The sequence below is a fragment of the Eubalaena glacialis genome, chromosome 2 (genome assembly GCF_028564815.1).
Source record: "Eubalaena glacialis isolate mEubGla1 chromosome 2, mEubGla1.1.hap2.+ XY, whole genome shotgun sequence".
In the NCBI taxonomy this organism is placed as follows: domain Eukaryota; kingdom Metazoa; phylum Chordata; class Mammalia; order Artiodactyla; family Balaenidae; genus Eubalaena; species Eubalaena glacialis.
The window spans coordinates 115,181,944-115,209,542 of NC_083717.1; the positions used below are offsets into that span (position 1 = coordinate 115,181,944).

Here is a 27,599-nt window from a genome sequence, read left to right on the forward strand (position 1 = left end):
ATAATAATAATGTGAGTACATGGAAGCCAGTCTGTTCTGTGGGTTCAGAAATCTGGTGAGCCAAAATCTGATAGCATATGGTGGCAGTTTTGATTATTGAAGGGCCCTTACAATATCATTTTTCATGCCTTTTGATAGAATTCTTTCACATTCAGTGGAAAGCCTAGACCTGCTTGGCATATATGCATATAGAAACACATATATGTCAAACATTGTTTTGTAACTTTTTGAAAACTTAATAATGTATTGTGAACATTTTCCCTGTCATTAAGTAGTATTCTACCATAGCATTTTCTAGATATTGTCTTTGGAACACAAATACCCTATGAAAATATAAGTGTTCTGTGGATAGATAACTTAGAGAGATAATTCATACACTCTCCCCTTATTAGAGCACCTTAAAGAAGAATAGCCTAGGAAGAACTGCAGTTAAAACACCTGTTTAATATGGTTTATCCTCATTTTTAATAAATTTATTTGACCACAGAGTCCTTTTTTTTCATCCAATACCTATTAATATCTCATGGAATTTCTATTCTGCAGAACATACTTTAGAAAATACTCCTCTTCAAAATTATATTAATGGCTGCATAGTATTTTATTATGTGAATATACTATCATTTTAATCTGTTATAAACAATGCTGTGATGAACATCTTTGCAAATAATCTTTGTGTATATTCATGATTCTTTTTTCTAAAAAAAAGAGTGTTAAGAAATCAGAAAGCATATTCCAATATATTTCTAAGTTTATTTGTATCACCAAAAAGTCTGATGTGACTTATCTGTTTTGAATATTTTACTCATTGATATTTTTGGAATCTTGTGACAACCAGTGATTGTGTTACTTATTAGCTTAAGTTATGTTTCTATACACATTTGTAACTGCTCTAACAATACTGAATTTATATATGTTGATATGTTTTATTGAAGTAAGAATATAGAATATATCAAGAGCATCTAAATTTTTTTCTTACAAATATTTGGCACTTATTAACTAAGTACATATTTAATTAAGAGTTTCTTCTACAACTCTAGGTGACTTCATGAATAACTTTGAATGATTTGAAAAAATATTTATAATAAAATCTTTAATCAAATAAACTATTCAAAATTTGCTGGATACATTACTCTTCTCTTTAAACGTTCTATATATAGTTTTAAAAATGTATGTATACTTGTATTTCTAATTGCGGAAGAAATGACCAGAGCTGATGTGAACTGGATGCAGCTTGAACAAATGTGCAACTCTTATATATTTTATTTTATTTAATAACTGAAGAGAGATATAGTGTAGTAAGCTTTTAAATTGTGTTGACTGCTCTCCAAGCAGTAAAACTTCAGTGGACTTTCAAATCCACTCTCTCTCACTCTGTTTGACTGATTATTTCCACTTTAATTGTTGCAGTGGGGTCAGATGAACTGGATAGCTACATGTATCAGACAGTGGGTCATCATGCCATTGATTTGTATGCAGAAGCAATGGCTCTCCCCCTCTATCGCCGCACCATAAGAGGAAAGAGCATGGATACAGGACGAGTGTACACCAAATGTGAAGGTGATGAGGTTGAAGATCTTTATGAGCTTTTGAAACTTGTTAAGGTATGCAGAGTGACTAATTACCTTTACTGAATTTAGTGTGTAATTTAGTAAATTACATTTACTGAATTATTAAGTAATAAATAATTTACAACTGCTAGTAGCCCAACTATCCTTTGAAAGGATATTTTGTCTTTTTGGATAGAAAACTATTACTATGCCTTTATATTACATAGTATTTAAAAATAGAACTTTTGGTGTAGTCTGGCACCCATAACTATCAAATGATATTTAATTAAGTTCTCCTTAGGATTTTGGAGCTGATGACCTTTCAGTCATGATTTTAGCAAGTACTTTTTGAATACCTACTATGTGCTTGTTATATATAGTTCTAGGCACTGAGGATAGGGCAATGAACAGATCAAACAAAGTCCTGTTTTGTTGGAGCTTACTTTCCAGTAGAAGGAGACAGACAATAAACAAACAAATTATATGCTTGGTGGTGAAGAGTACTATGAAGAAGTATGAAGCAGAGTCAAGGTGATCACGAGTGATGGCAGGGTGTGGTTAAGCAAGACCTTTCTGATATGGTGAAATTTAAATAGACCTACAGAAAGGGAGAGACTGAGCCTTACTTTAAGTTAGTAAGAGGTATGAATTAAATACTTAAGTCCCTGTATATAAGAGTTTGGCAGTCAATGTGTATTCATTATTAATTTCTCTAGACAGAAAATTTAGGAGAGAAAGTATGGGACTCATATATCTAGTAAGTACTATACTTAGTAAATGTTAATTAATAGAGATCCTTTTATATTAAGCAGTTATCTTTTATCTTTTCATTCTCATTGATAGTCAATTACTTAAAAAAGAAACTGGTAGGGAAAACACTTAGAATTGTTACATAATTTACTGTCTAGTTATGGATGGCATAAGAAGTAGTTACTTTTCAAAGGAAATCACAGGGACCTGATTTCTTCCCTCTGGGGATGTACATGCTAATAACAACTATTCTGATTATCAAACAAAGGGGAAGGCATAAAAGAAGTTTTCACTTCTTCCCATGTGCACAACTAAGACCTTGACAGCATTCACTTTGAGGTGTGAAATACTGAGCGCAAATTCTGCATTTTCAAAATTTCTTTCTCAGGGTACAGAGAAACTGTGTATTAAGTTTTTAGCATAAACCAATATTACAGAATGGTGGGACTCAACACTAGAGGTAATTGGATTGCTTAAAAATCACTGATAACTGATAACTTTGGAGAAACTACGTGATAATAACAGGCTTCCAAGAAAGGGAAAGATAATAAATTACTAATCAATTTAATTAAAAATGGGCTGATTAGTAGTAATTAAGAAGAAATTTCCCTTTCAATCCATGCTGTCTTTGGAGAAATGGATGCTTTGCCATTATCTTTATAGTAACCGTCAGTTACGACATAAATTAATGCTAATGTTAAATCTTGACAACTTCTGCTTTGGAAGTTCGTACATGATAATTATAACTATAGCTGAAAGAGATGTTATCAGGTTGTCTGGGACTAAATAGTTCCTTCTTTTTCTGTGCAAAAATATTAATTTTACTATAGGATATTTTAAGGACATAAATATTGGAAATATATTGCTTTCATGGAAGAGATTGTATAACCAGGCTTTTATAGTTAAATCCATTTATAAAACACGGTGCAAAGATTCCAATAGTGGTCTTACATATTCTAATGAATACTTGAGTAATTATGGAAAAAACGAATTGAGAGGAGCTATAATTCTTCAAGTTAGACTTCACTTGTTCTAAGGAAAAGATGGAATTACATTTTTTTAATCCTTTGAATATTAATGAAGAATTGAAAGCATTTAGATTCATTTTCATTTTAAACATTCATTTATAACAGGTTGCAGTTTTGTGACTTTCATATGTATGTCAGTCTTTTGTTTTTGTAAACTCTTTTCCCCCCCAAATATTAGAGCTAATTTTTGAGTAGGAGGTACTTGTTTTTGCAAAGAGTTTAATTGACTAATTGCTGAAAATAAGTAGAAAGACTTGGAAGAATTTACAGAATTAAAAGTTTCCTAACTATTTTCTAGAAGTCATGAAAACTAATAGAAATGCAGTAAGCCTTTATGTCTCATAGATTGTCAGGTGATTATGACAGGTATATATATATATATATATATATATATATATATATATATATATATATATATTTATATCAAGCTGTTTTCAAAATATCTGGTTATCATATAGCTGGTCTTTTATTCTTTAGAATTTCTTTAATATTAAAATGTCATTTTGGTTCTCATCTGGATTAGTTTGGTATATAGATAACTTGTATTATTTCCTGAAAATATAGTAATTTTCAAATTGTGTGGGTGTTTTCCTTTTAAGTCACATAAAGCAATGAAATAGTTACTGAAGGATACATCTAAACATCATATCTCTATAGAGAATATGTTTAGGGATCATGTATTCTTTCTTTCTCCACCTGTTGGGAGCCACTTCTTACTGGATCTCATATCGCCCTCTTTCTTGGTTTATTCCCTAATTTCAGTGGAATCCATCATTAAGAGACTGCCTTAGAGAAGTTACTTTCAAATCCTTGCATTTTGAAAACGTTCTTATTCTGCCCTCATATTTGATTGATAAATTGGTTGAATTTAATATTTTAGAATGAAGGTCATTTTTCCTCAAATCATTGAAGGCATTGCTCCATTGTCCCCTAGCATTTTGCCAGTGAGAAGTTTGATGCTAATATGATATTTGTTCCTTTTTAGCTGACTCTTTTTTTAAATTAATTAATTAATTAATTAATTTATTTTTGGCTGCATTGTGTCTTCGTTGCTGCACGCAGGTTTTCTTTGGTTGCGTCGAGCTAGGGCTACTCTTCATTGCGGTGCATGGGCTTCTCATTGTGGTGGCTTCTCTTGTTGCAGAGCACAGGCTCTAGGCATGCGGGCTTCAGTAGTTGTGGCACGCAGGCTCAGTAGTTGTGGCACACAGGCTCAGTTGCTCTGCGGCACGTGGGTTCTTCCCGGACCAGAACTCACACCCGTGTCCCCTGCATTGGCAGGCGGATTCTTAACCACTGCACCACCAGGGAAGCCCCAGCTGACTCGTTTTTCTTCTCTGTTATCTTTTACGATTGTGTCTTTATGTTTGACATGCTGAAATGTCACAACAGTGCACTGGACATTGAAGGTTGTTTCCCCTGTATCCCTTCTGCAACTTCCTATTGAGTAGCAGCACATCTCTGTCCTCTTTCTCTTAATGATGGTTTAGGGTGGCATTAATGCAGGTGAAAGCCAGTCACAACATGGAATTCTGGCCATAGCCATTAGGTCAGGGATGATTTTGTTAACCTGCATTGTACCAAATAGAATGAAGCCTAAGATGATGGATTGTTGGCAGAAGATAAGGTCTTTCTTCTGTGCAGAGGGATGTGTGGATGTGAGACCTAGAACTGTTGTGGCTTTTTTGGGGGGAGGCAGGGAAGAGAACGTGCTGTCAAATATGACACACAAAAAATGGCAGAGTCAATAGAATTGCAGTGTGAGGATGACTCTGCAAAATGTTCTTCCATTATTTGTTTGATGATTTACCCCCCTTGACTTTCTTTATTCCCTTTTGCTGGTACCCTCACTGATCAGACTTTAAATCTCCCAGATTGAATTTTCATGTCTCTTGTCTTTTCTCACATACTTTCCATCTCTGTATCTTTTTGTTGTCCATTCTGTGAGGTTTCCATTTTAAATGCCCTACTTTCTTGTTGAAATTTTCTTTTTATTTTAGCAATCGTATTTTCAGTAGCCAAGAACTTGTTTATTGGTTGTCCCTTTTTTAATAACAATCTGTTTTTTCTTCTATAGATATAACGTCCCTACATCCATTTTAAAATACAGATTAGAGATTTTAAACATTATCTTTCATTCCCTAAAATATTCATGTTTTCTTTGGGTTTTTTTTTCTCATGTTTCTTTCTCTTTCATGTTGTAGGCTTTTCTCAGATGTCTCGGTTGCTTGTTCATATCTAAGCATAAGGCAAGAGGAAAGCTGACTGTGAATGCTTTTGACATTAGAGTTTTTCCAGCCTCACATTTCATCCTTGTTATACCTAGAGTTCAGAATAATGTGGCCTCGTTTGGTTCCTTTCTTGACTTTCTTCTCTTCCATACAAACAGTAGGTTACAGCTTCCTCTGTTGATTTATCAGTTGTTGTTCCTTATTCTTCTGCTTTCTGACGCAAGAAAACTAAATGAAATTCCTTTTCCATTGGTGTCTCCCCCCTGTTTTCTTTGGTTTTTGGAGATTATAACTTTGTTTTCATTTTAATGGAATCTCTTGATCCAGAAATCTGTCTTAATTTCATTCCAATGGAATTCATTTAATATTCTTCCCTAAGTTGAGTATTCAATTTCAGTCTTCCTCTTCTAATCTTTGGTACTTTTCTTCTTTCATGTTCCTTTTTGCATTAGGCATTTTATCTTGGTATTGATGATGTTAAATATGATGTTAAATTACCTAGTGGACACTTGTATTCTAATTTGAATACAACAATAAGTGAATAATGATCTTTTTTCTTTTTTAGATAGAATATTTACTATTGATAGACAGGCTTGTGAAAAACTTATTTTTTAAAACTGGATTTTAATTTAAAATTTTTAGAAAACATCAATTGCTACTTTACTCTTTGTATTTGTCAGAATTCTTTTGATTATAAGGAGCAGAAAGTAATGTTCAAGCTAGTTTAAATAATAAGAGAATTTACTGACAATGACCTAAAGATAAGTTTAGCTTCAAGTAGATTAGAAACAGGATACAAACTATATGACCAACCCGCCTGCTGGGCTGTTTTTATCTCTTGCATTTCTTTTCTTTTGATTCTATTCTCAGTCTGGACCCTTGTAGTTAGAAGATGGTTCACAGTTACATTCTTTCTAGTTCCTACCTAGTAGGAAAAGCTCTGATCTTCTTAAATAGCTAGAGGGAAAATCCACTTATGTTTCATTGTCACTCAGTGGCCTGACACGTATCATCCATGAATGCGTTGCTGTTGGGAGAAAATGATTTCATTTGATTGGACAGGCCTAGATCCTGTGCCGTTCGTGGAGCAAGAGACTGAGTCGTGATTGCTGTAACCACATCTACTGTGGTTCTGTGGGAAGAACAGAACCCACTGTTGGAAGGGTAGGTCTCCAAATATAAAGCAGGCTGTTGCTGGTAGAAGGCTGAACTGTGGCAGGGGGTAAAGAGTAACAAGTTTCCTGAGAATAAATAGGTTCCAACTGCTTACAAACTTGAGAACCATTCTAAATGGTTCTTCTTTTGAGATCTTCCTCCCTTTCTCCCCACCCCTCCCCCCTTCTTTTCTTTCCTCCCTCCTTCTCTTCCTTCCTTCTTGGCTTCTTTCAAAAATAGTTGACCATTGGAGCTACAACAGTAAGCTTATACTCTAGGACCTATATATTCAGTCGCTCATGATTTCTCCACCTTAACATCCTGTAGGCATGGTAAACTCCACAAGTTCAAAACTTATTCATTATCTTTCTGCACAAACTTGCTCACTTTTCTGTATTTCCCTCTTAGTTAAAAACATCGTCATTTACCCCATCACCTAAGTCTAACCTGGGGCCTCACTACCAGACTTCCACTTTCTCTCAGTTGCCTCCCACCCCAACCATAACCATTTGATCTACAAGACCTTTTGATATTACTTCTATGACTTCTGAAGTTGACCCTTTGACTTCATTCCCACCATAAATTTTTTTTTATCTATACTGTGCAAGTCTTCTAACTGGCCCACTTGCCTTCAATATTGCCTTGTGCGCCCTCCAGGCTTGCTACCACATTGTCATCAGCTGATCTGCATACATACTTAAATAACCCACCCTTAAGATAAAGTCCAAACACATTAGCCTGGCAAAAAAAGACTCTTTAGGAAGAGGTCCTTGCAAGCCTGCCTGTCTGATCCTGCCATTCCCACATTCCCAAGCTTCTGGGTTTGAGTTATAATGAACTAATTAGGTTTCCAGGAGATTGCTTTTTCATATCTGAGTCTTTGCCTGTGCTTTTCTACGCCTTTATCTCTTTGTTCTCCTGAAGAATCTCTTGTTGCTTCATACCCTTCTGTGGAATTGGCTCTAATTCACCTTCCTGTCTCTTCCTTGGCAGCTTGTCCATACCTCTACTGTGCTTCTTAGGATATTATCAATACTAGGATTGTTTATATGATTGTCTCTTGCTAGACTGTGAGACCCTCAAAGACAATCTCAGTACTCTTCATTTTTATATCTCTAGTGTCCAGCTATGTTCCTGGCATATGGATGACGTTTAAAGGATAGTTGAACAAATTAGTCCAAAATTTAACGAATTATTTTTTATATAATAATTTATCTAATGCAGGGGAGCCACAACATTGTTTAAAAATATGATGTAAAACCATTGGCGAATTCATTTTATTATTGTTTTTTCATTTAGAAGCTTAAATAGAAGTGAAACTTTTATTCATAGTTCATAGAATAGAACTTTTATTCATCATAGTGAAACTTTTCAAAATAGCGTGTCCTATCAGATTCGGCAGTGTCACCACTAAGTGTACCAAGAATAATTTCCAGCTGCAGAATGTTTTATAAAAATGCTAAGCAGACACTTTTTCAAGTTATTTTTGGTATATATATCTTAGAAAACCTGCTTATTATGGTGGAAAATTACTTTGTGGATCTCTTTTCACTTTGGATCTCAGGGAAAAACCCTAGATAATTGGGTGGCTTGAGGCAAATCCAAAGGGTTTAGAGCGGGAGGCACATATAAGATGGCCTTAAGATTTTCAGGGAGAACCCATAGTGCTAATTAAACAGGCCCATAGTCCTGTACAGATTGCTTCTGGCTCTTCAGCATTGCACAGCTTGCCTCAAGCCCTGTCGGTTCCCAAGATTTTGGACATTAAGCCTAATCCCTTGGCACAAGAAATGCTTTGCTAGTATTGATTCTGGACTCCAAATAGGAAAACTCGGAATTAGCACAGGCCAGTGTCATTTTGACTCCCAGGTGTGGCTTTATTGAGGCTGTGCCATCTCTGGCCCTTTCAATGATAAAGTCAACTATGCATGAGAAAGTACATGATGGATGATCTGTCTGGAAATAAAATGTTGGATCATACTCATCAATTATTACAGTTTGTAAACTTATCACAGGTCTAGAGTCTTCATCTATAGATTTCCCCTAAAGCCTGGAAAACGTGACTCCTTCATTCTAGCAAAACTATCGTTCTGTCTCCTCAACTTTGAACTTTCTCCACTTAGTATCAATGAATGTGTGTGTATATTACACATGCACTTATATACTCTTTCTTTTTATCTTTTGCCTGATTCATTGCCTCTCTATAAATTTACCAACTGACTAAATTTTATGTCCTTGTATTCCTTTCTTCTACGAATTATAGATTTTTTTCTATCTTATCATCTACTCTATATATTTTAAAGTATGTTGGGTATGTTTGTCTTGTCTTTCAAATTTCTTGCTTTTATGCTTTTCAACCTCTGATGCTTGTGTCCTATTAACTTTTTGGACTATGCTACTATTTATTTTTTAAGAAACCTTTTGTTGATGTCTACTTCTGGAGTTGTGTTGTCTAAGATGCTAGATGTATGTTTCTGTCCTACAGTCTATTATTTCATTTCTAGACCTGTTGTTTACCATGTCTTACCATGTCTTTGTTATGTTCTCTATTAAATGACTGAGAACACATTACAAAGATTTATAAGTATAAATTACTTTATTCCTTTATTGTTTTCTTTACATTTTTTGTTACATAAGACTTTATTGGTGGTCACACAATAATATGATAGGTCTTGAACTGAACTTTTATGTCAACTTTCCCTTTTAAGTAGGGAATGTCTTCATTCAGCAAGTTTGTAGTGCCTAAATCATAAAGTAGCCATAAAATCAATGATAATATCAATAAATATTTAGAGCTTATCTTTTTTATTGGTAAGAAATGATTTAATAGGGGCTTGTTCTGTGACATGTGAGAAAAAATTGAGTGAATCAAAGGGATGTGTTAGTTGACCTTGACTTTTCCTGTTAACTTTAACCTATACTACCACCATTTAGAGACTTTTCTTATGTCTTTCATTTTGCAAACATTAATTGGATGCTTATAATGTACCACTACTGTAGAGTAAAAAAATGTATAAGACATAGTCTCTGCTTTCACAGACTCTAATGGGATAAGACATATACACAAAGAAACTAATATAATGTAGAGTTGCCATTAGAGTGTGCATTTAATAGGCTTGGGGATTCAGAGGAGAAAAAAGTCCCCTGTGTGGGGGAATCAGGAGAGGCTTTACAGGGGAAGTTACATTTGATATCCTTAAAGGTTGTTTCAATTTTGACAAAGGCAAGCATGGAAAATGACTAAGAGAATGTTGCAAATTAAGGGCATAGTTTAGCCACAGTCATGGAAGCAGGAAATCATGAGATATATTAGGGAAATAGTAGTCCAATTTGGCTAGAGCTCAAGAGTTCAAGGAGTAGTGGGAAATAAGTCTGGAAAGGTAGGTTGAGGCCACAAAAAAGAGTGTCTTAAATTTTAGACCAAGTTCAGGCAGTGAAGAGTCCCTAAGGCGGTATTTTCCAAACTCAGTTTAGTGGTCACATCTTTTTCCTTAAATGAAAGAGGCTAGAATAAAATAGAAAATATCAAAATGCAGTGTATGTAGTAAGGTTAATTATTATTTTGGGAAACATGCGCACGTGTGTGTGTGCATGCTAGGCTGTTAACATTACATGTATATATGTGTTTCTTACTGTTAAACAAATTGTCATGGTCAGACAAGTTTGAAAGCCACTACCTTGAAGGATTTTGCAAAAGAAATGACATAGAATTATATGGTTGAAGGGAACTTCAAGGCCATTAGGTTGAACCACTAATAATGTAAGAAATGGATTAGGGAAGTGGAATTCTGGAGATGAGTTCAAATTGAAAACTGAGATACTCGGCTAGCTGAAAGGTTCTGAGGATCTGAACTGGGGGAGTACCAGTGGGAAAGTTGAAGAGAGGACATTGAAGAGGTGGGTTGATAGGGCTTGATGGTAATATTTAAATAAAAAGTGACAAGGAGTCTATGTAAGGTACCTTGTAAACTGACAGTTCCATGGCTAATCTACTCAGCTTTCACTGGGCACTGTTGATAATCAAATGAATTACAATAGCTATCTATTACAAATATTGTGATCCTCAATTTTGCAGCACCCTATCTTTGTCGTCTCTTTAATCTGGTATAGGATGGTATAGAAGGTGCTTCATATCAATCTGGGTTCATTTAATCAAGATTAACTCTTAATAAATGTTAGTCTTGATGGTCCTTTTACATTTTCTTCATAGGGTTATATGTATACACATCAGCTAAAATAGTCCATCATATTTCTTGACTCTAAATAAAAGCACCTACAGGGAAGCACAATGTATGATATTAATGCTTTTAACATAATAGTCATGCATGTAGGTGGGATTCAAATTACCATGGTCTTTCTCCACTCTCTCACACTCTATAATGTATCCTGCAAACTCCTGCCAGGTTAGTCTTTCTAGAGTGTAGATCCAGTCACATTTATCTCCTCATCAAAAACCTTTGCTGTTTACCATTGACCCCCTAGGTGCTCTGCAGTATGACTTCATCTTATCTTTCATATTTTCCCAGTATTCCCCCACATAGAACCTGTGTTCCACCTGCACTAGACTATTGTCAGAACTCATTCTTCCCCATATAGTCCTTGTCTTTCCTGCTGAGTGCTATGTTTTATTCAGAAATAACCTTTCCTCTCCAATTCCTTCTTTAACATGGCATCTCCTTCTTGATGTCTTCCTTGATACGCCCCCACTGAATGTAATATCTTCCTCTCTGGACCTTTCATGTAACATTGTATTTCTCTTATAGTACTTAATCTATCTTGATATCCAGAGCTACTGGCTCTGTTTTGTTGTGTAATTTGTTTTTGTTGTGGGTTTTTGTTTAAAGGTTATAATTACTTCAAGGAGCAAGGATTGTATTTTGTTCTTTTTTATTTCTTATGGACTATACAGGCATTGTGTTCAACTATTCTCCTCTGGAATTCAGTTTTTCCATCTGTAAAATTTGAATATATCTTCCTTTTATCCTTTTTATCTGTTTTGAGAATAAATGAGAAAATATATGAGAGCCTCTTTAGGTTTCTAGAAAAAAAGATGTTGTATAAGTTAGTTTTTTTTTAAAGCCTGTCAACTTCATGTCAGTCTCAGATTTTCTTTCTCCTTTATTCTCTAGCTTCCAAAATAATCCAGTACAGCTAAATAAAGTCAGTTTTTTTCATTGCATACAAATTTCCATTAGTATATTAATATTAAGTAGTAGCTGCAAGTTGGCATGGAGATGAGTGTAATTCCTCTTGACTTTATTAGTACATTAATGCAGAGAAGAAAAAGAATGGTAATCGTTCAAATTGTGAAAGAGGTTTTAATGGGGGCAAATTTATATTATATATTGGATTGAATTTATTCTACTACATTTGTTGCCTATAATTTTTGGCCCTCTGAGTCTTTTTTAGACTCTTTCAATCAGATAGTTCAACCTTCCAAGAGATGTGTGGAAATAATGTTTTCTGTCTAGTTTCCTATATGAGTAAACTGAGGCATGGATTGTTTCAAAAGAAGATAAAGAAGTGAACCCAAAGATGACAAAGGTTCTTATTAATAGATGCTTTTTTTTCCATTAAAAATTATTTTGGCGTGTTCTTTTAGGGTTAAGCTATGCTTATTTTTTAAATTGAAGCAGTATATTTGCTATTAACTCATTTGTAAAAAGCCTTAAGCAAGGACTTTCATTGAGGGTTAATGAACTAAATTTAGAGAATTTTGACTTTTGAAATAGTATGTAAAGAATTAACAGATTTTAAAAATGGCTCTTAGAATGTCCAGAGGCAGTAAAATGGGACAATTATGTGCACTCCTGTATATAAGAGCAATCACCTCTCAATGCCAGCAGAATTTTCCTACCCTTATTCATAGAATCTATGGTGCTGAGGCATGTGGTCACTTTGTGTACTTTCACAGAGTAGGTGCTCAATGAGCAGTTGTTAAATTAGACTTACTAATCTGAGTCTATCTAACCTTCACCAAATTTAGCTAATATTGATCCCTATAGATTTCTATAAAAATAGAGACAAATCAGAAGAGGCAGAACTATTTATCAGACATTTATTTTCCCTTCCTTGTGCAAAATACTTTGCTGCCTACTATAAGATTGGTTCTAGAGCCATTGAAATGGTCTGTGGTCTCTTTTAAAACCAGTTCCCTTGTGGATTCTTTCCTACATACTAATTTTGCAAGGTGGTGAGGAGAGGAGGAAGAATCATCATCACTTGGTACATAACCCGTGGTCTTCCCTTTTGAGCCTTTCACAATTTCCCTCCTTTAATGATTTTTTTTGGTTTCACAGTCATTTTTGTGACTTCTTAACCCTCACCCAACTTGTACTGATTTTGAGTGGTCATATAACCTGGGCTTGATCACAGAAAGCTAGTAAGAATCAGGCTAGTGGACTTCAGTGCAAAATAACTTGATACTTTAAGACAGGATTTCTTAATTTAGAGGGGAGAGATGTTTTTGAACCCTGAAATTTTGTGCCAATTTTTTGTGAATGTAAATTTTTCTGGGGAGAGGTCCAAATTTTTATCATAGACTCACAGCGATCTGTTCTTTTCAAAAGTTTAAGAACTACTATTTTAACCATCAGTTTCAGAAAGCCTTGTAGCCTAGGGGTACACATGACTACTCAGGTTAGGAATCTACTGTCCACTGAGCTATATGCTTTGAGATCAGAGGGAGCTTCTGTGGCTTCCAAAGAGTGAAGAGGAAAGTACCATGGAGGTAGCACCTGAGAGCAGATGGGGATGTCAGGCATTTCTCAAGAAAAATATTAAGATCTCAAAAATAATAGAGTGAAAAGTGGCATCTTATAATTTCAGGTAGGAAATGATGACCAGAGAAGGGCCAACAGGCTTGGACCTTGTGTGTGTTCTGGATGGTTCTTAATAAGCCTTTGGATTTTATGTTGAAAGAGAAAAGGATAGGGATACAAAAAACAGTGTTCCTGATTTTCTCAAATGTAGCTTTCTTTTTTTGAATTTCTATTGTGCTTAGTTACTTTTTTGGGTTGTTATTACATTATGCCTTGTTTTACATCATTATTTGCATATGTATTATATCTTCCTTGTCAGTTTATAGCCTCTTGAAGGCACAACTTTGTGTTTTTCAACTTTGGATACTCTGCAGTGTCCATCATGGTGCCTTGTCCATAAGAGGTGTGCAGAGTTTGTCATTGTGTATTTGCCCTAGGGATGCTGTTGAAGATTTTCACCATATTACATGTTGAACTTTATAACGATCCAAGGGTGAAATTTCTCTCAGGACTTAGTCTTTATAATGGTTTGCCTTACTATAACTATTAAGACGGTTTTTATTGTATGAACACTAAATCACGCAACTCATTTTAGTTTCTTCTTTATAATGATTGTTAGAAAGCCCAGAGCCATGTGATTTTTTTTCAATTATTTTTGTCTTATTGTAATTATAGTTGCTATTGTTCATGTAGCACTACCTGCCAGGCACTGTCCTAATCTCTACACATTATATTCTAATTTATCCTTACCTCAACCCTGGTTTATTATCCCTGTGTTACAGATATGTCATTGAGATACAGAGGTTAAGTAACTTGTCCAAGGTTACACAGCTAGAAAGTAGAACATGTACTTTTAATCACTGTGTTCTGCTGCCTCCCAGCATTACATATGTGTTAATTCATGGAGATATTACCATATAACAATACATATATAATACATATATAGACCAATAAGGCATGTGTGAATTAGCAGTGAGAGAGAGGGGCAGGTATGTGGTTTGATAAGGGGAGGTGGAGTTATTATGTCTTGGATTAAAATGATCTATCATCTGCGATCTCATCTCATTTCAAAGCTCTCAGAATAGTTTTAGATTATTGCTACTCAGAGTATGGTCTAGGGGCTGGTGCTAGTCCAAGAAGTGTTTGCTGTTGGCTCAAGGTCAGCTATTTATAGAAATTGAAGGTAAGTATTTAGAAACTTTTACAGTAATTTGAGAGTAATTTTATATTTGTTGAATCTAATAATAAAAATTTGGCCTTGTGTTTTTTATCTTTTTAATTTTTTTTTTTTGTAATTCATTTTAATTGTATTTTACAAAAGTGTTGGTCTTTGAAGGTTTGGAAATCTTTTTTAAAAAAGTGGTCCTTAACTTGGTTTGAGAAGCACTGGTCTAGGTAACAGCTTTTCAAGTTTTTAGGCTATTGTTTGAAAAAGAAAAGACATGATCTGTAGCTTGAAATTACATTCTAATCTAAACCTGGTTCTGAAGATGAATTAGGAATTGGTATATTTGGCTGCATTGTCAGTTTCTTGATTCTGTGAGAAAAGGCTCTAAATTGAATGGACTTTCTAGGGAAGGAGGGCAGTTTTCATTTTTTTTCTTATATTTAGTACTTTTCTCAAGAATGACACATTTTATTGATTCCTTGATCCAGGATAATAGCATGAGGAACTTGTCTATCATTTATAGTTACAGCCTCCTTCCTTGACTTAAGTAGCTAATAAGGTACTTCAAATTTTTTTGTGTTCAGATTTTTTCCTGGAATAACAGAAAAGAAAAAAGATAACAACAGCAACAGAACATTGCTGATGATGCCACCTTGGTGTGATAGTTTCTACATTTATGGAAAGCAAAGATATCTTCATTGAAATAATATTTGCAAAACCAGTTCAGTTTTTATTTTTTTGAATTTTATTTTATTTTATTTTTATACAGCAGGTTCTTATTAGTTACCTGTTAAACCAGTTCAGTTTTTAATTTTTCTTTTTCTTTTTAGGTGGGTTGGGAAGTCTTCTTTTACAATATAATATGCTGTAAAATAACTACATGTTCAGTTACCAATCCTAATAGGGTGTTTTAGTGTCCATACAATTGCCATCCTGTCTTTAAAATAATCTCTTTTTGGTGATCCCGTAAAGTAGCATTTGATGAGTTCTTTTCATCACTTTTTTTTTGGATGTTTAAAAACTGGTCTGCAAATAGAGAAATGGGCTAAGGATATGAACAGGCATTTCACAGAGAAAGAAATTCAAATAGCCAAAAAATGTTCAACCTCACTAACTCAAAAATGCAGCTATCACTTGGGCAGGATTAAGAAATGCTACTGGTTTTGGGGAAGTGAGTACTCTTATGTGCTGCCAACAGCCCTAGAAATTGGTTCAGCCTTTCTGAGGGTAATTTGGCAGAACTCGTCAGAAAACAAAAAATATACTGTCTCTTTATCCAGCCCTTCCACTTTGGGGGATATATTCTAAGGAAATAAAGTTGTACTGAAAGATTTAGAAATGGCTGGCAAACTAAATTATGGTGTATCCATACAGTGGAATGCTGTATAGGATCAAAACTGAAGTTGCAGATATATATCTATATATATTATTAGGAGGAGGAAATGGAGTACCAAATACTCTGTATGGTATAATTACATTTTTGTGTAAGCATTTGTACAAATATATGCATAGAAAAATATCTGAAGGATAAATTTTTAAGTCTGTATATGGAAAGTATTAAGAGCATTGGTGTAATTTTTGCACATTGGAATTTTTGATTCTTTCCTCTAATGAGCATGCATTGCTTTTGAAGCTTCTTTGTTGAAGATTTGGCTTCCATCTTAAAATGCACAGAATGGTATAGGAGTCAAGGAAACCTGGTAATCAACAGGATGTCGCCATTCCCCAGGTCCTTTACTGAAGGTTCATCAGGAGCCTGTTTTTCTTTTCTTTTTAGAGCTGGTTCTTGAAAGCTGTGTTTGAGGGGTTTTTTTGTTTGTTTGTTTTTTTGTTTTTTTTTCCTTCTGTGACAAATGCCTATCATTTTCTAAACAAGAAAGCCAATGTCCCAGTTAGGTGTGTGGGGTTCTTTTCATTCACTTGCAGCCCTGTTGTGTTAATACTGAATAGGCAGAGACAGCCTGACTGGTGGTGAAAGATGGTGAGCCAGCCTCAGGGCTTTTTCTGGTCAGCCCTAAACCTCTGATTGCCACGTTTTCCTAATTTCCCATTTCCAGGGCATCACTAGAGTGACCTTGCTTGCTGAATATGACGCTCTGAATCTCAAAGATTTTCACATGCATTTGGAAGTGGGCAGCCAGGCGATTGTTTACAGGACTCTGAATGAACTGTGCGCTCACAGCAAGTTTGATAAACACACCATTTCCTCCTTTTATCAGTGAGATTGCAGAATGTGAAGTATGAGTTTCCAGTTTTACTCATTCTCCTCAACCCTTTTCCTGTTTAAAAACTTAGACATACTAATTGGATGCTGATCTGTCCCTGTTTTTTATTTTGCTTACTGGTAGTTGACGGCTTATTCCACTACTTACCTAGGCAAGGTTTGGCAGTCCTTCAAAAATAAACTTTCCATGTATTCAACTTAAAGGAGATTCATCCCAAGGAATGTAATGTGAGCACTAATTAACAGTAATGACTGCTAATCACTTTGCTTTTTATACTCTTTTAGGAGCACTGCTATTATCCAGTGTAGTTAAGTAAAATGCTTGTATATGAATCAACAATGCTGCATCCTTTTAGCAGCTATTGCTCACAGTCAAGCTTTGCATAAATTAGAGTTAACCAAAATTGATTTTAGTATGCTACATTTCTTTTTATAATAGGAAACTAAAATATCTACTTAAATATCCTGAATATTAAAGACATTACCTGTTTTTCTTTATTTCTTCTTTCTTTCTTTCTTTCTTTCTTTCTTTCTTTCTTTCTTTCTTTCTTTCTTTCTTTCTTTCTTCAGTCATCCTTATGGTAGATGAAGAACAATATTGCAAATAAATTTTCTCATAGTTCACGACATTTCTCTTAGATTTCTTTGAAATTGCGTGTGACATACTCTTCATAGTCACAGCAGCACTTTGATTCTGTTGTATGCATTTTATCAGATCAGTGAAAAGCAATAGGCTTATGTTTAATTTTTCTGGTTTTGTGCATTTACTTCCTAGAGGATCTTACAGTTTCTTTAAATTACATGGCCCATTTATATAAACTTGGTTCATAGGATTGCTCATTCAGTGTTCATTAAAAGAGGTTGTTTTATTATGTTTAGTGTATTATTAGACTATTATAAAAGCTTTCTGTTTATTTACATGCACTCAATATACCTACAAACTGCCTTGCCTCAGGAGGAGACTAAGCAAAACTCATAAATTAATAATTTAAGGGAGCAATACTCAAGTAGCATTTTGGTTAAGTTAATAAGTTAAAGCCTTAGAGTCAGTGCTGGCCACTTCAACAATGCTTTACTTTTGACTTTTATTGGCTGAAAATAACTTGTTAAACTGGGGCTTTGGTAATAAAATGAAATCTACATACCATCTGAAGCCCCTTCCCCTCTTTTTGATTTATGAGTAGGTTGACATATTATTGAAGAATTTTTAACACTTTCACAGTTCTGCACTTTGATTTCAGAGAACGTGCTAATCTCTCTGGAAGTTTGAGAGTGACAAAATGAGTTGTATACTGTTTTTCTAGGGAATTTGGGAGTCTTTACTAGAGGCTTTAGTTTTATTTTATTTTATTATTATTTTCTTGAGCTGCTCTGTGCAGCCTGTGGGATCTTAGTTCCCTGACCAGGGATTGAACACAGGCCCTCGGCTTCGGCAGTAGAAAGCGCAGAGTCCTAACCACTGTACCGCCAGGGAATTCCCAAGGCCTTAGTTTTATGATGGTACCTTTATTAATGTTGATTCATCTAACTTCTAATGTGGTGTTATGATTTGATATGTATTAATGCATTTCTCATTTTACATATTATCTCTAGTAGTCTGGTCATGATGTTTTAATTCTTATAGCTGTATGGTGTTTCAGCAATTCAGGACATTATTTTTAAATTACCAAAATAAATAATTTAATTTTCCTTTCCCATTTATATTATTTGTGTCAAAAATTTTAATTTTTGGTGAATAAACAAGTGGAAAAAAATTAAGTGGTAGGGTAATAAGAAGCTTTGTATCTTATATACTAGCCTCATTGTAATATATTGCAAACATATATATTAAAAAAGATCTTTGGCACTGTACTTAATCGAATTTAGTTGCAAAGAGTTGTAACAGGAATGATGTGAGAGGACAGAAAATACATGGAAAGCTTGAATGCTATCCGGATGTAATTATATGATTAGTGAATATTGTTGTATATAACTTATTTCTTTTATATCCCAGAACTGTTGCACAATAGCACAAAATTCATATCTCTGAAGGAAAACTTGTTTTTTCTATTTTGCTTTGAGTTTGACTTTTTACATGTAATAGAATTTTGTTTAAAAAAGGTGAGGATTTCAATTTTGATCCTTTTTTTGTTTTGTTTTTTTGCAGTGTGTTTACTTTCATGTGAGAGTGATTGATCTGTAGCTGTCATTTTTCCCAAAGAGGGGACAAATGGAATTGGCCTTTTAGACAAAAGTATGCAAACAGACTGCATTCTTTCTGTTGATAGAATTATGGAGGGATTGCATGAGGTGCCACATTCGTTTTCCTATTGATTGTGAAGAGGATTTTGCAATGGGGTGCTGTTTCCATTGGATAAGGAGGTGCTATGATTAGTTACCTTTCTCATGAAAACACTACAAAGGGAAATGCAAAATGTGTGCAATGCGGTGTTCTCAATTTGACAGTTGTTTTTGTTAAGTTTTTTGCCCCATTGAAGTTCAGCCTATTTTAGAAAAACATACATTTTGGTTTTTTCCCTTTATTAGGCTTAGTAGATTACCATGCGTTTGACTCTTTAAAGAAATTACACATTCTAGACGTTTTTCTCAGCTTCTATTGTAAAGCTTCAAAGCTAATGCAACAGTGCCCTCTATAGTCTTTTAGTGAACAGTAGATAAATGTAGATGATTTGGAATATTCAGGTAAGAAGCAAGATATTTAAATTTAAGGTTTGCTCTGACAAGAGACTCCTTTTTCCTAAGCAGACATTCTTGTTTTTCACTAGCGGCTTTACTTTAAACAAAGGGAACAAAAGACCATTCTGAGTTTTCATTTAGAATTATTGGCTACCTCTTGGTGTTATCCAGTGGTAAATCTCAAGTTTTATCAGACATTCATCAGAGTAATTTGAGATAGAAGGAATCTTACAAGCTTTACTGTCTCTTCATGAAATATCTTTTTGAAGTTGAGTTCCAATAGGAGTATTTCAAAAAATAATTTAGTTCCTTTGTACTCATTTCTTCTATTTAATTAGAGCCTGAGTGGGCTGCCTAGAACTTAACTTTTACTTGTTCCTGAATTGGGTAACCCAGGCTTTATACATGACATTATTTAAATTCAAACTAAGGGAGTTACACAATGACTAAAGTATTTGTCATTAATTAGCATTGATTTAAATTTTAGATTTTCCTTTCTCTTTTTTGGTAACCTGTTTGATCATATATGTCAATAGCTAAATTTTTCATTGTAAAACAACTTTATGTACAGCTGTTAAATGATAGTAATAGAAGGCATCATATTTAGCTGTGATTAGAAGAGAAAAATTTCATGTGCTAAGTTTATTTTGCTTCTGAAAGTATTTTAATAAAAAAAACCATGGGCCCAAATCCTAGCTTCTCCTTGTATTCACTATGTAATATTGAACACATTTCTTAACGTCTGAGCCTGCTTTCTCATCTGTCAAACGGGAGTGAAAATAGCTTATCTTTTGAGGTTTTGTAAGGGATGAGAGATAATGTATATTAATAGGCCAAGTCATTATAGATGCTCAAATGGTAACTTCAGTCCAAAAATCACAGTGTGAAGGTAAGTGGTATTGTTTTACATGGGGAAGTTTTAATATATATCTAGAACACATTTAATGCACTATAGATTTCTTTAAAAATTCTGATCTCATAACTTCTGATGATTTATGTGAATCTGAAAGCTGGCATGGCATTCCTTGGTAATGTGGACTGACAAAGTGAGATGGTGCATTAACTTTCAATTCCCTGCAGACCTCATCCCCAAACTTCTTAAATAGGCCATGTTTATTAACTTTACTTTAGTAGACATTTACCCACAAACCAATATTTGGCAACATGTGAAACTGATAACAAATGAAACTCAAAAAAAAAAGGAGTCTTTTATTTTTTTCCCTCAGTATATCTGGGAACAGTTAGGATACTTTTCATTTACCTGTGTTCTTAGAGGTAGTCTAGAGCCCTTATTCTACTTTCTAGGTAAGCGGCTTTTGCTTTCTTCACCTGGCTGCAAAAAAGACGTGTAAAAATAGATGAAGGTGGAGCTTTTCTGGTCGAAGTGGACTTGGGTCAATAAAGACCCTCCCCTTCGAAGGAACAAAGTTTAAAAATCACTTGGTACTGTACTGTAAATGTATATGTGTACACACACACACACACACACACACACACACACACACACACCCTCTTTTGTGCAAAGGCTTTGTTCTACTTTGGTTTGAATACAAAGCACTTAATTCTTTACCTGGCACATAAAAGATGCTCAATTAATGTGTGCTGAATACAAAATTTTTTTAACATCAGGCCTTTTTTATTGATATATAAGATTTGAGATATCATATGTATTAAAATTCACAATTTAATGCAGTGACGTAATATTACAGTAATTGTTTCTCTGTGAACCATTTAAAACAAGCACACCTTCAGAGTAATTCATATACTTATTCTTTAAAGTCAAATTGTTCTAACTACAAATAATAATGGGAAATGAATTTTTAAAAATTCAGAACTTGTCTTCAAAACGTAAAAGCTGCTTTATTCCACAGTGATGGATTTAGCTAAATATTCAGACATTTCACATAACCCGATGATAAACATAATCTTTCTCTAAGAAGTACTGAATTGAATTTTCTCAACATTCTGTAAAGCATTGTTTTTCTTGTAAGGTTCTTACTTGTGCTTCATATTGATTTTGAATAACCTTGAATTTAATATTATAATAAAGCACATATTGTTTTTAGTATATCACTTGGGTTAACATTGAGAACTGCAAAAGCATCTTTTTAAATCATTTTAAAGAAGCAACCAATGTTTAAGCCTTTAGATTGAAAATGAACAAGCTCTTAATAAACCAAATATGGTAGTTCTTTTTAAAATAATGGCCAGTTGCAGTAGGAAACTTGTTTAAAATTAAATTCTGGTTTACAAGACTGACAAGATGCTGTCTACCAAAAAAAACGAATAAGGTATTTTTTCTTTGCAATGGAAGTACCAAATTAGGAATCCGCTTAATTAAAATAGTGATAAATGTAGATTACATTACTGAAGACAGTGAAATACAGCTGCTCTGTCTAGTTAGAGCCTGCATGATTTACCCAGACTGTACAAAGAAGCAGTGGAGCAGCCACTGCAGACTGTTAGAGGAAATGTCCTGTTTATTCTACATACATGTCTTTTTTTAATTAAAATGTCAGTGATAATTTTATAGCAGTCCTCTAAAAAAAAAATCCTTCTTTAAATTTCTTCAAGGTGGTAGAATGTGAGACGAGATCATTACCACTGCTGAATGAAGAAGAATGAAACCTGAGAAAAAAATAGCATTTTATTATTTTTTTTACTAATTCAGTTTTATTTATTATAAATTGATATTGAAATATGTGATGAAATTTTTTTAATCTGAGTCTTGCATGAGAGAAATGTGGCAAAAATCTTTGAATATACATTTTATTTAAAAATCTTTTGGAGCCACAAGCAAGATTTGGGTGGAGCCATAAGTAGTATTGCTTATAAAAAAAGATGTGTGTATGTATACTGTGGAATTCTCAAGGTGGGTATATCAGGATTAGCTGGGTGGTATTTCCTCCTCAGCTCCATCACTGGGTTGTGATGAGGAATAATATGTTGTCAGTGTTTGGAGACCAAAAAGAGGTTGATAGCCCTTGTTACACTGTATATTTTCACCTTTTACTTTAATGATGACTAATGATATCTTCATAATTACATATATTTCAGAAAACCAAGGTTGTATGTAACAAGAAATGTTGGGGATTTCTTTGTTTGTTTCCAAGGGCTGAGTGGGGACTCTGGAGTCAGACTTGTCTGTGTTCCAGGCTCTGCCATACCACATGCTAGCTGTATGACCTTGGTTTAGTTAATTTCTCTAGCTTTCACATTTGTAAAGTGGGGCTTTCACATTTGTAAAGTGGGGCTAATGATAGTACCTACATCATAGGATTGTCATGAGCATTAATGGGACAGTAAAATAGGTCATAAAGGAAGCCTCAATAAATGTTAACTATTACATTATTATCATTATTATTATTATTATTTTTAGTCACTAAGTATTATGTTTCTTTTGCATTAGAGCAATAGAGCATTGCTCGTAGTTAACCAGCTTAAGATCATTGTTATCTGTCCTGATTTATCTGTTGATCTGGTTCTTAGAGCAGTTAACCATGCTCTTCTGTGTCTTCAGGCATAGTGTGGTAGAAATTCTGCTACTCCTTATTTTGTCTTTAATTGTCTTTCCTCTTTGTGCTTCAGATATCAGTTTCTTTGACATTGGTGAATATGATGTAAAAGCTTATGCATTTCAGTATGTGTGTTTTTGACTTTGCTTTAGCTTGATATTGCTGGAATTAATTGAATATTTTCCAGGGTTCAGTTTTTCTAAAGGGTCTTGCAGGTGCCCACCTACTAAAATCTTATTAACTGGAAAAGCTTTGTAGACAGAAAATGGTCACATTAGTAGAATTTGAAAAGTTTATATGAGAAAACAATGTGAGGAGGAATTCTTCAGATGATTTTATTCTGTATGCTTTTTTCTTTGAGCTTCAATAAGGTGATAAATGCAAGAGGTGCAAAGATAGGAAGTCACATACTATATAACCATTATTCATAGTGTTTACACATGCTCTGTGAGTTGTAGAACATTAACATATGTTTATTTTTTCCCTTGTTATTTTTCTAGGTTTTTTTTTTTTGTCTAGCTGCTAGAGATGTAGATGATTTAAGGCACAGTGCCTGTCTCAAGGACTTAGCACTTTGAGTTTTAAGGGAAAAAGTTACTGCTATGTATTCATCAGAATTATTATTTGTGATGAAATCTTTGCTCTTTTAAAAATATTCCATGTTTCTTGTAGTGTACCTTTGTTCCATGAGTTTGCATTCATCCTTCCTTGTCTGGCCATTGTCACTGAGTTTCTCCTAAGAGTCCTGTGGTCTTTAAGACTCAGTATTGCTCCGTCTGAGCCTGTTTGTGGATTATACTTACGAATCTTGATTTAGCTTATAATTTTGATTAATACCTTCAAATAACTTAGTAGTTTATTTTTAACCAATTTAGTCTTAGAGTCTCTAAGCTTCTTCCTTGTCCTGGTCCTCCACAATGGAGAGTGGGTAATTACATGTTAACAGTTTTTCAGTGCTTCCACCACAGTACTAGTTTTGCCAAAGTGAAGTGTGATTTTGTACTAAATTAGGTCAGACTTCCAATTCAGTGTATCCTGAGGTCATTAATTAGACACTTCTTACTGTTTTAAATTAGTTGCTTTGGAAAGCCAGAAACCACCTCTCCCCTTTATTTATGGAAGCATCATCACATTAATTTCAAATAGTCTTTAGAGTTGTCATAGACTAGTTTCTATCAAAGACTAGGTAATTTAAACATTAATTTTAGGTTAATATCAAGGGGCCTTGTTTTCAGATGGAGTTCTTGAACATTTGTGCTCATGTAGAAATTTTGTCTTCAGCTTTGAGTAGCTTGATTTTTCCTTCATGCTATTGAGCATATATAGTTTCTTCTCAGACTGTCACTTGTGTATATTTTAGACAAAACAGTGATGTATAATAGGTAAAACTAATCTAGTTTGTGAAGATTTCACAGAGTTATAAGATACCAAACTTATGTTGATGCTTTCTGTATACTTTATGGTTATTTGATAATTACTGATTCCCTACTGTGTATAAAATCAGTGCGTTCACTGAATTCCCTGTTTTATATAATGGATTTAGTGTGACTACTCTTTACTCCATGTTTTTATTGATTTGGAATCCAGATCAATCAAGCAATCTGAAATGAAAATGATTATGAAGCATTTACAGTCAAGAAAAGTTTAAGGGAAAACACAGTAAGTTACAACTTACTGTTACTAATTAACATAGTAGCTAAAACATTGTTTTATAAAAGACATAGCTTGTAGATTGTACACATTTCAGTATATAATTTTTATCACCTGGACAGTTTAAAGTTGTGTTTTAACTGTGTTTTGTGAAAGAAATGAAAACAGCAGTCTTTGTATCTGTCAACTTCATAGAAAACAAAATGAGGTTCTAGAAATTTGTTTTGTTATTATTTAATAGTAACTAGTTTCTTTCCTTGTATTCAGTCCAAGACTTGGAATAAACATTCTAAAACTAAGCGTTATTATAATTTATTTTCTTATTTACTGAAACTATTTGGTACTTTTGTAGAGTAAAAAATCACATTGGCATTGATGATATCCCCTTTGCTTTCTTTGTCCAATTATTAGATTCTAATAGATCTGACTTTTCTACATTCTTTTTTTCTATTTTTTATTGTTTTTTTGCTTAACTGTTTCATCTGTCTTTTACCTCTCAGGTAGTCAGAAGAAAGAGCTTCTTTTTTTCTGACACTAGGTTCTTGGTACTCCTCTTGCAGACACACACACAATTTCTTTATTCAGTGGAATAGCTTCAGTGTAACCTTGCAGTATCCTCACCCTTGTTCTTCATACCTTGTCTTTTATCTAAATTATTACTTAATTTTCTTTGATACTTAAAACAATTGATTCTTAAAGAAAATATATAAAAGTATAAGAAAAGATCTTGCTCAAAATTCAGTCATTTAGAGTTAACATTTTGACATATTTTCCACACCCATATATTTAACACACATACATAGATATACACACACACTTTGTGTGTATAACTTTATACACTGCTTTTTTTTTTTTAAGCTTAAAATATCAGGAGCGTTTTTCATGTCACTAAAACGTCTTTATGAATATAATTTAATGGCTACTTAATATTCCATCATGTGGCTCTATAATAATTTCCTTAATGATTCCCTAATTTTGTAAATTAGGTTGAATCTAATTTTTACTATAAATAATAGCACTTTGATGTGGGTATATCAATTATTGTCTACATTAAAAAAAAATTAATTCCTTAGGATAGATTTTCAGACAAATCTATCCTAAGGAATTAATGGATCAAAGTATATGATTATTTCTGAAGCCATTGATATATATTGCCTAGTTGACTTCCATAAATAATAAACTTGTTTATGCAAATATTATTTATATTTGGAAATTTTAAGTCTTTGTTTAATAAGTGTCTGAAACCTCAACTTGGAATCCTATTTTTACAGTTCCTGGCATTTGGTGAATACAAGCTGGGAGTAGCATTCTGCCCATCTTTGACTGCATTTTTTTCTTGGAGCAAAACCAAAGAGATATGTATTAGGGAAGCTCAGTCATGAAATGCAAGATATAGGGTGATTTTTTTCCCCCTATTATTGTGAGAAATCAGTCTCCAGTGATTTAATGGAGCTACATTCCATAGATGGTCAGCTGCAAAGTGAGCTGAATTTTACTACACTGTATACTATTAATGTGCCATGTGGATGAATACAGATACAGATATATATATACACATGTATATTATTTTTTAAACAGATACAATATTACATTAATTATAATTCATTTTTTTCCAACAAGTTCTGTTTTCTGATTAACCATTATGTTCTCCTGGATATCAACTGGTATATTTTCTATTGGTATCATTAAGTTTGGCAGTATTTAGAAATGATTTCTAATTTTCTCTCATTAAATAAATGATAAAATATTGGATTAATCATGGTAGATTAATCATTTTAGGTGTATATATATATATTTTTAAAAGTCAAATGTAACATTTTAGGTAAACTTCACACTCTGCAAATTATTACTGCAGGTTTAAGCCGTTACTTTATGTCCAATAGAAAATGTTTCTCTTTTTTCTTGGGCTCGTGTTATTAATGTTAGCTATTTTATGATGTCATTAAGAACAATCAAAACTATAGTGCTACTATTTTGAATTTAGTCTCTTAGTATAGTAATAATAACAGTAAGAATAGTACGTTCATTTGTAAGAATAAAACAATGTTTATTTTACGGTAACTATTTCTAAATGATTATTTAGACTTTGGAAAAAGAATATTAAATCACCTTTTTAGTGTTATAATTACCTTGTGCTGTTGATCTCTTTACTTTCTCAGAAGTAATCTTTCCATGTTTACTTGTATTGTTTAATACAATTAGGGAATACTGGTTTCTGTGACATATTTTGCTTTTAATGCTTATTTCTTGGTAGTTTCTTGTTGCTGAGATGAAAAGTATTCCCATCACACTGTCTTGGGCATGTAAAAGAGGGAGTGTGTGGGAATGTGGTTGAGAAGGGGCATTGCTGCTCTTCTCCAAGCTGCTGGGTTCTCACTTAGTTTCTTCTACTTTTCGGCCCTAAATACATCTACATATACATCCTCTGTACACTCTTACGGTTCCATTCTCTCCCTTTTATTTTTTCTCTCATTCTTATTCTACCTTTCCTTTCTGTCTTCCTCTTTCACCTCTCACACATGTCTGTGCATGCACATACACACATATAAGTGAATTTGCAAGTATTAAAAACAAAGATTGCAGGATCTAGATCTAATTTAATTACTTAAGTTTTGCTAACATTTTCTCCCTGTTTTCTCTTTCATTATTTAAATTGTGGTCATCTGTAATATTATGTGTTTTTATGAGTACAAGCTGTTCTGTTCTTCACTGTTTTATGTCTCTCAATGAAGAATAAATGGTGGAACTAGAAAAACTTAGACCAGAGCTCCTCAGTGCAGATGAATCATCTGGGAGTCTTATTAAAAATTCACATTCTGATTCAGTTGGCCTGGGTAGAGCCTGAGATTTTTCTAACAAGTGCCCAGGTGATGCCATTGCTACTGGTCTGAGGC

The 27,599-nt window shown here is 33.8% G+C and overlaps 1 protein-coding gene across 4 annotated transcripts in view; it reads left to right on the forward strand.

Moving 5' to 3' along the window:
- The window catches only part of DPH6 (diphthamine biosynthesis 6), a 167,565-nt gene that overhangs the window by 6,894 nt on the left and 133,072 nt on the right, over positions 1 to 27,599 (forward strand). For 3 of the 4 annotated variants that reach the window (XM_061182271.1, XM_061182270.1, XM_061182272.1), the window contains exon 3: positions 1,408 to 1,601. In XM_061182271.1, coding sequence (XP_061038254.1) covers positions 1,408 to 1,601 — 194 coding nt within the window. Of the gene's footprint in view, positions 1 to 1,407; positions 1,602 to 16,697; positions 16,863 to 27,599 lie in introns of those variants that run through there. The other variant, XM_061182273.1, reaches the window with a different exon arrangement.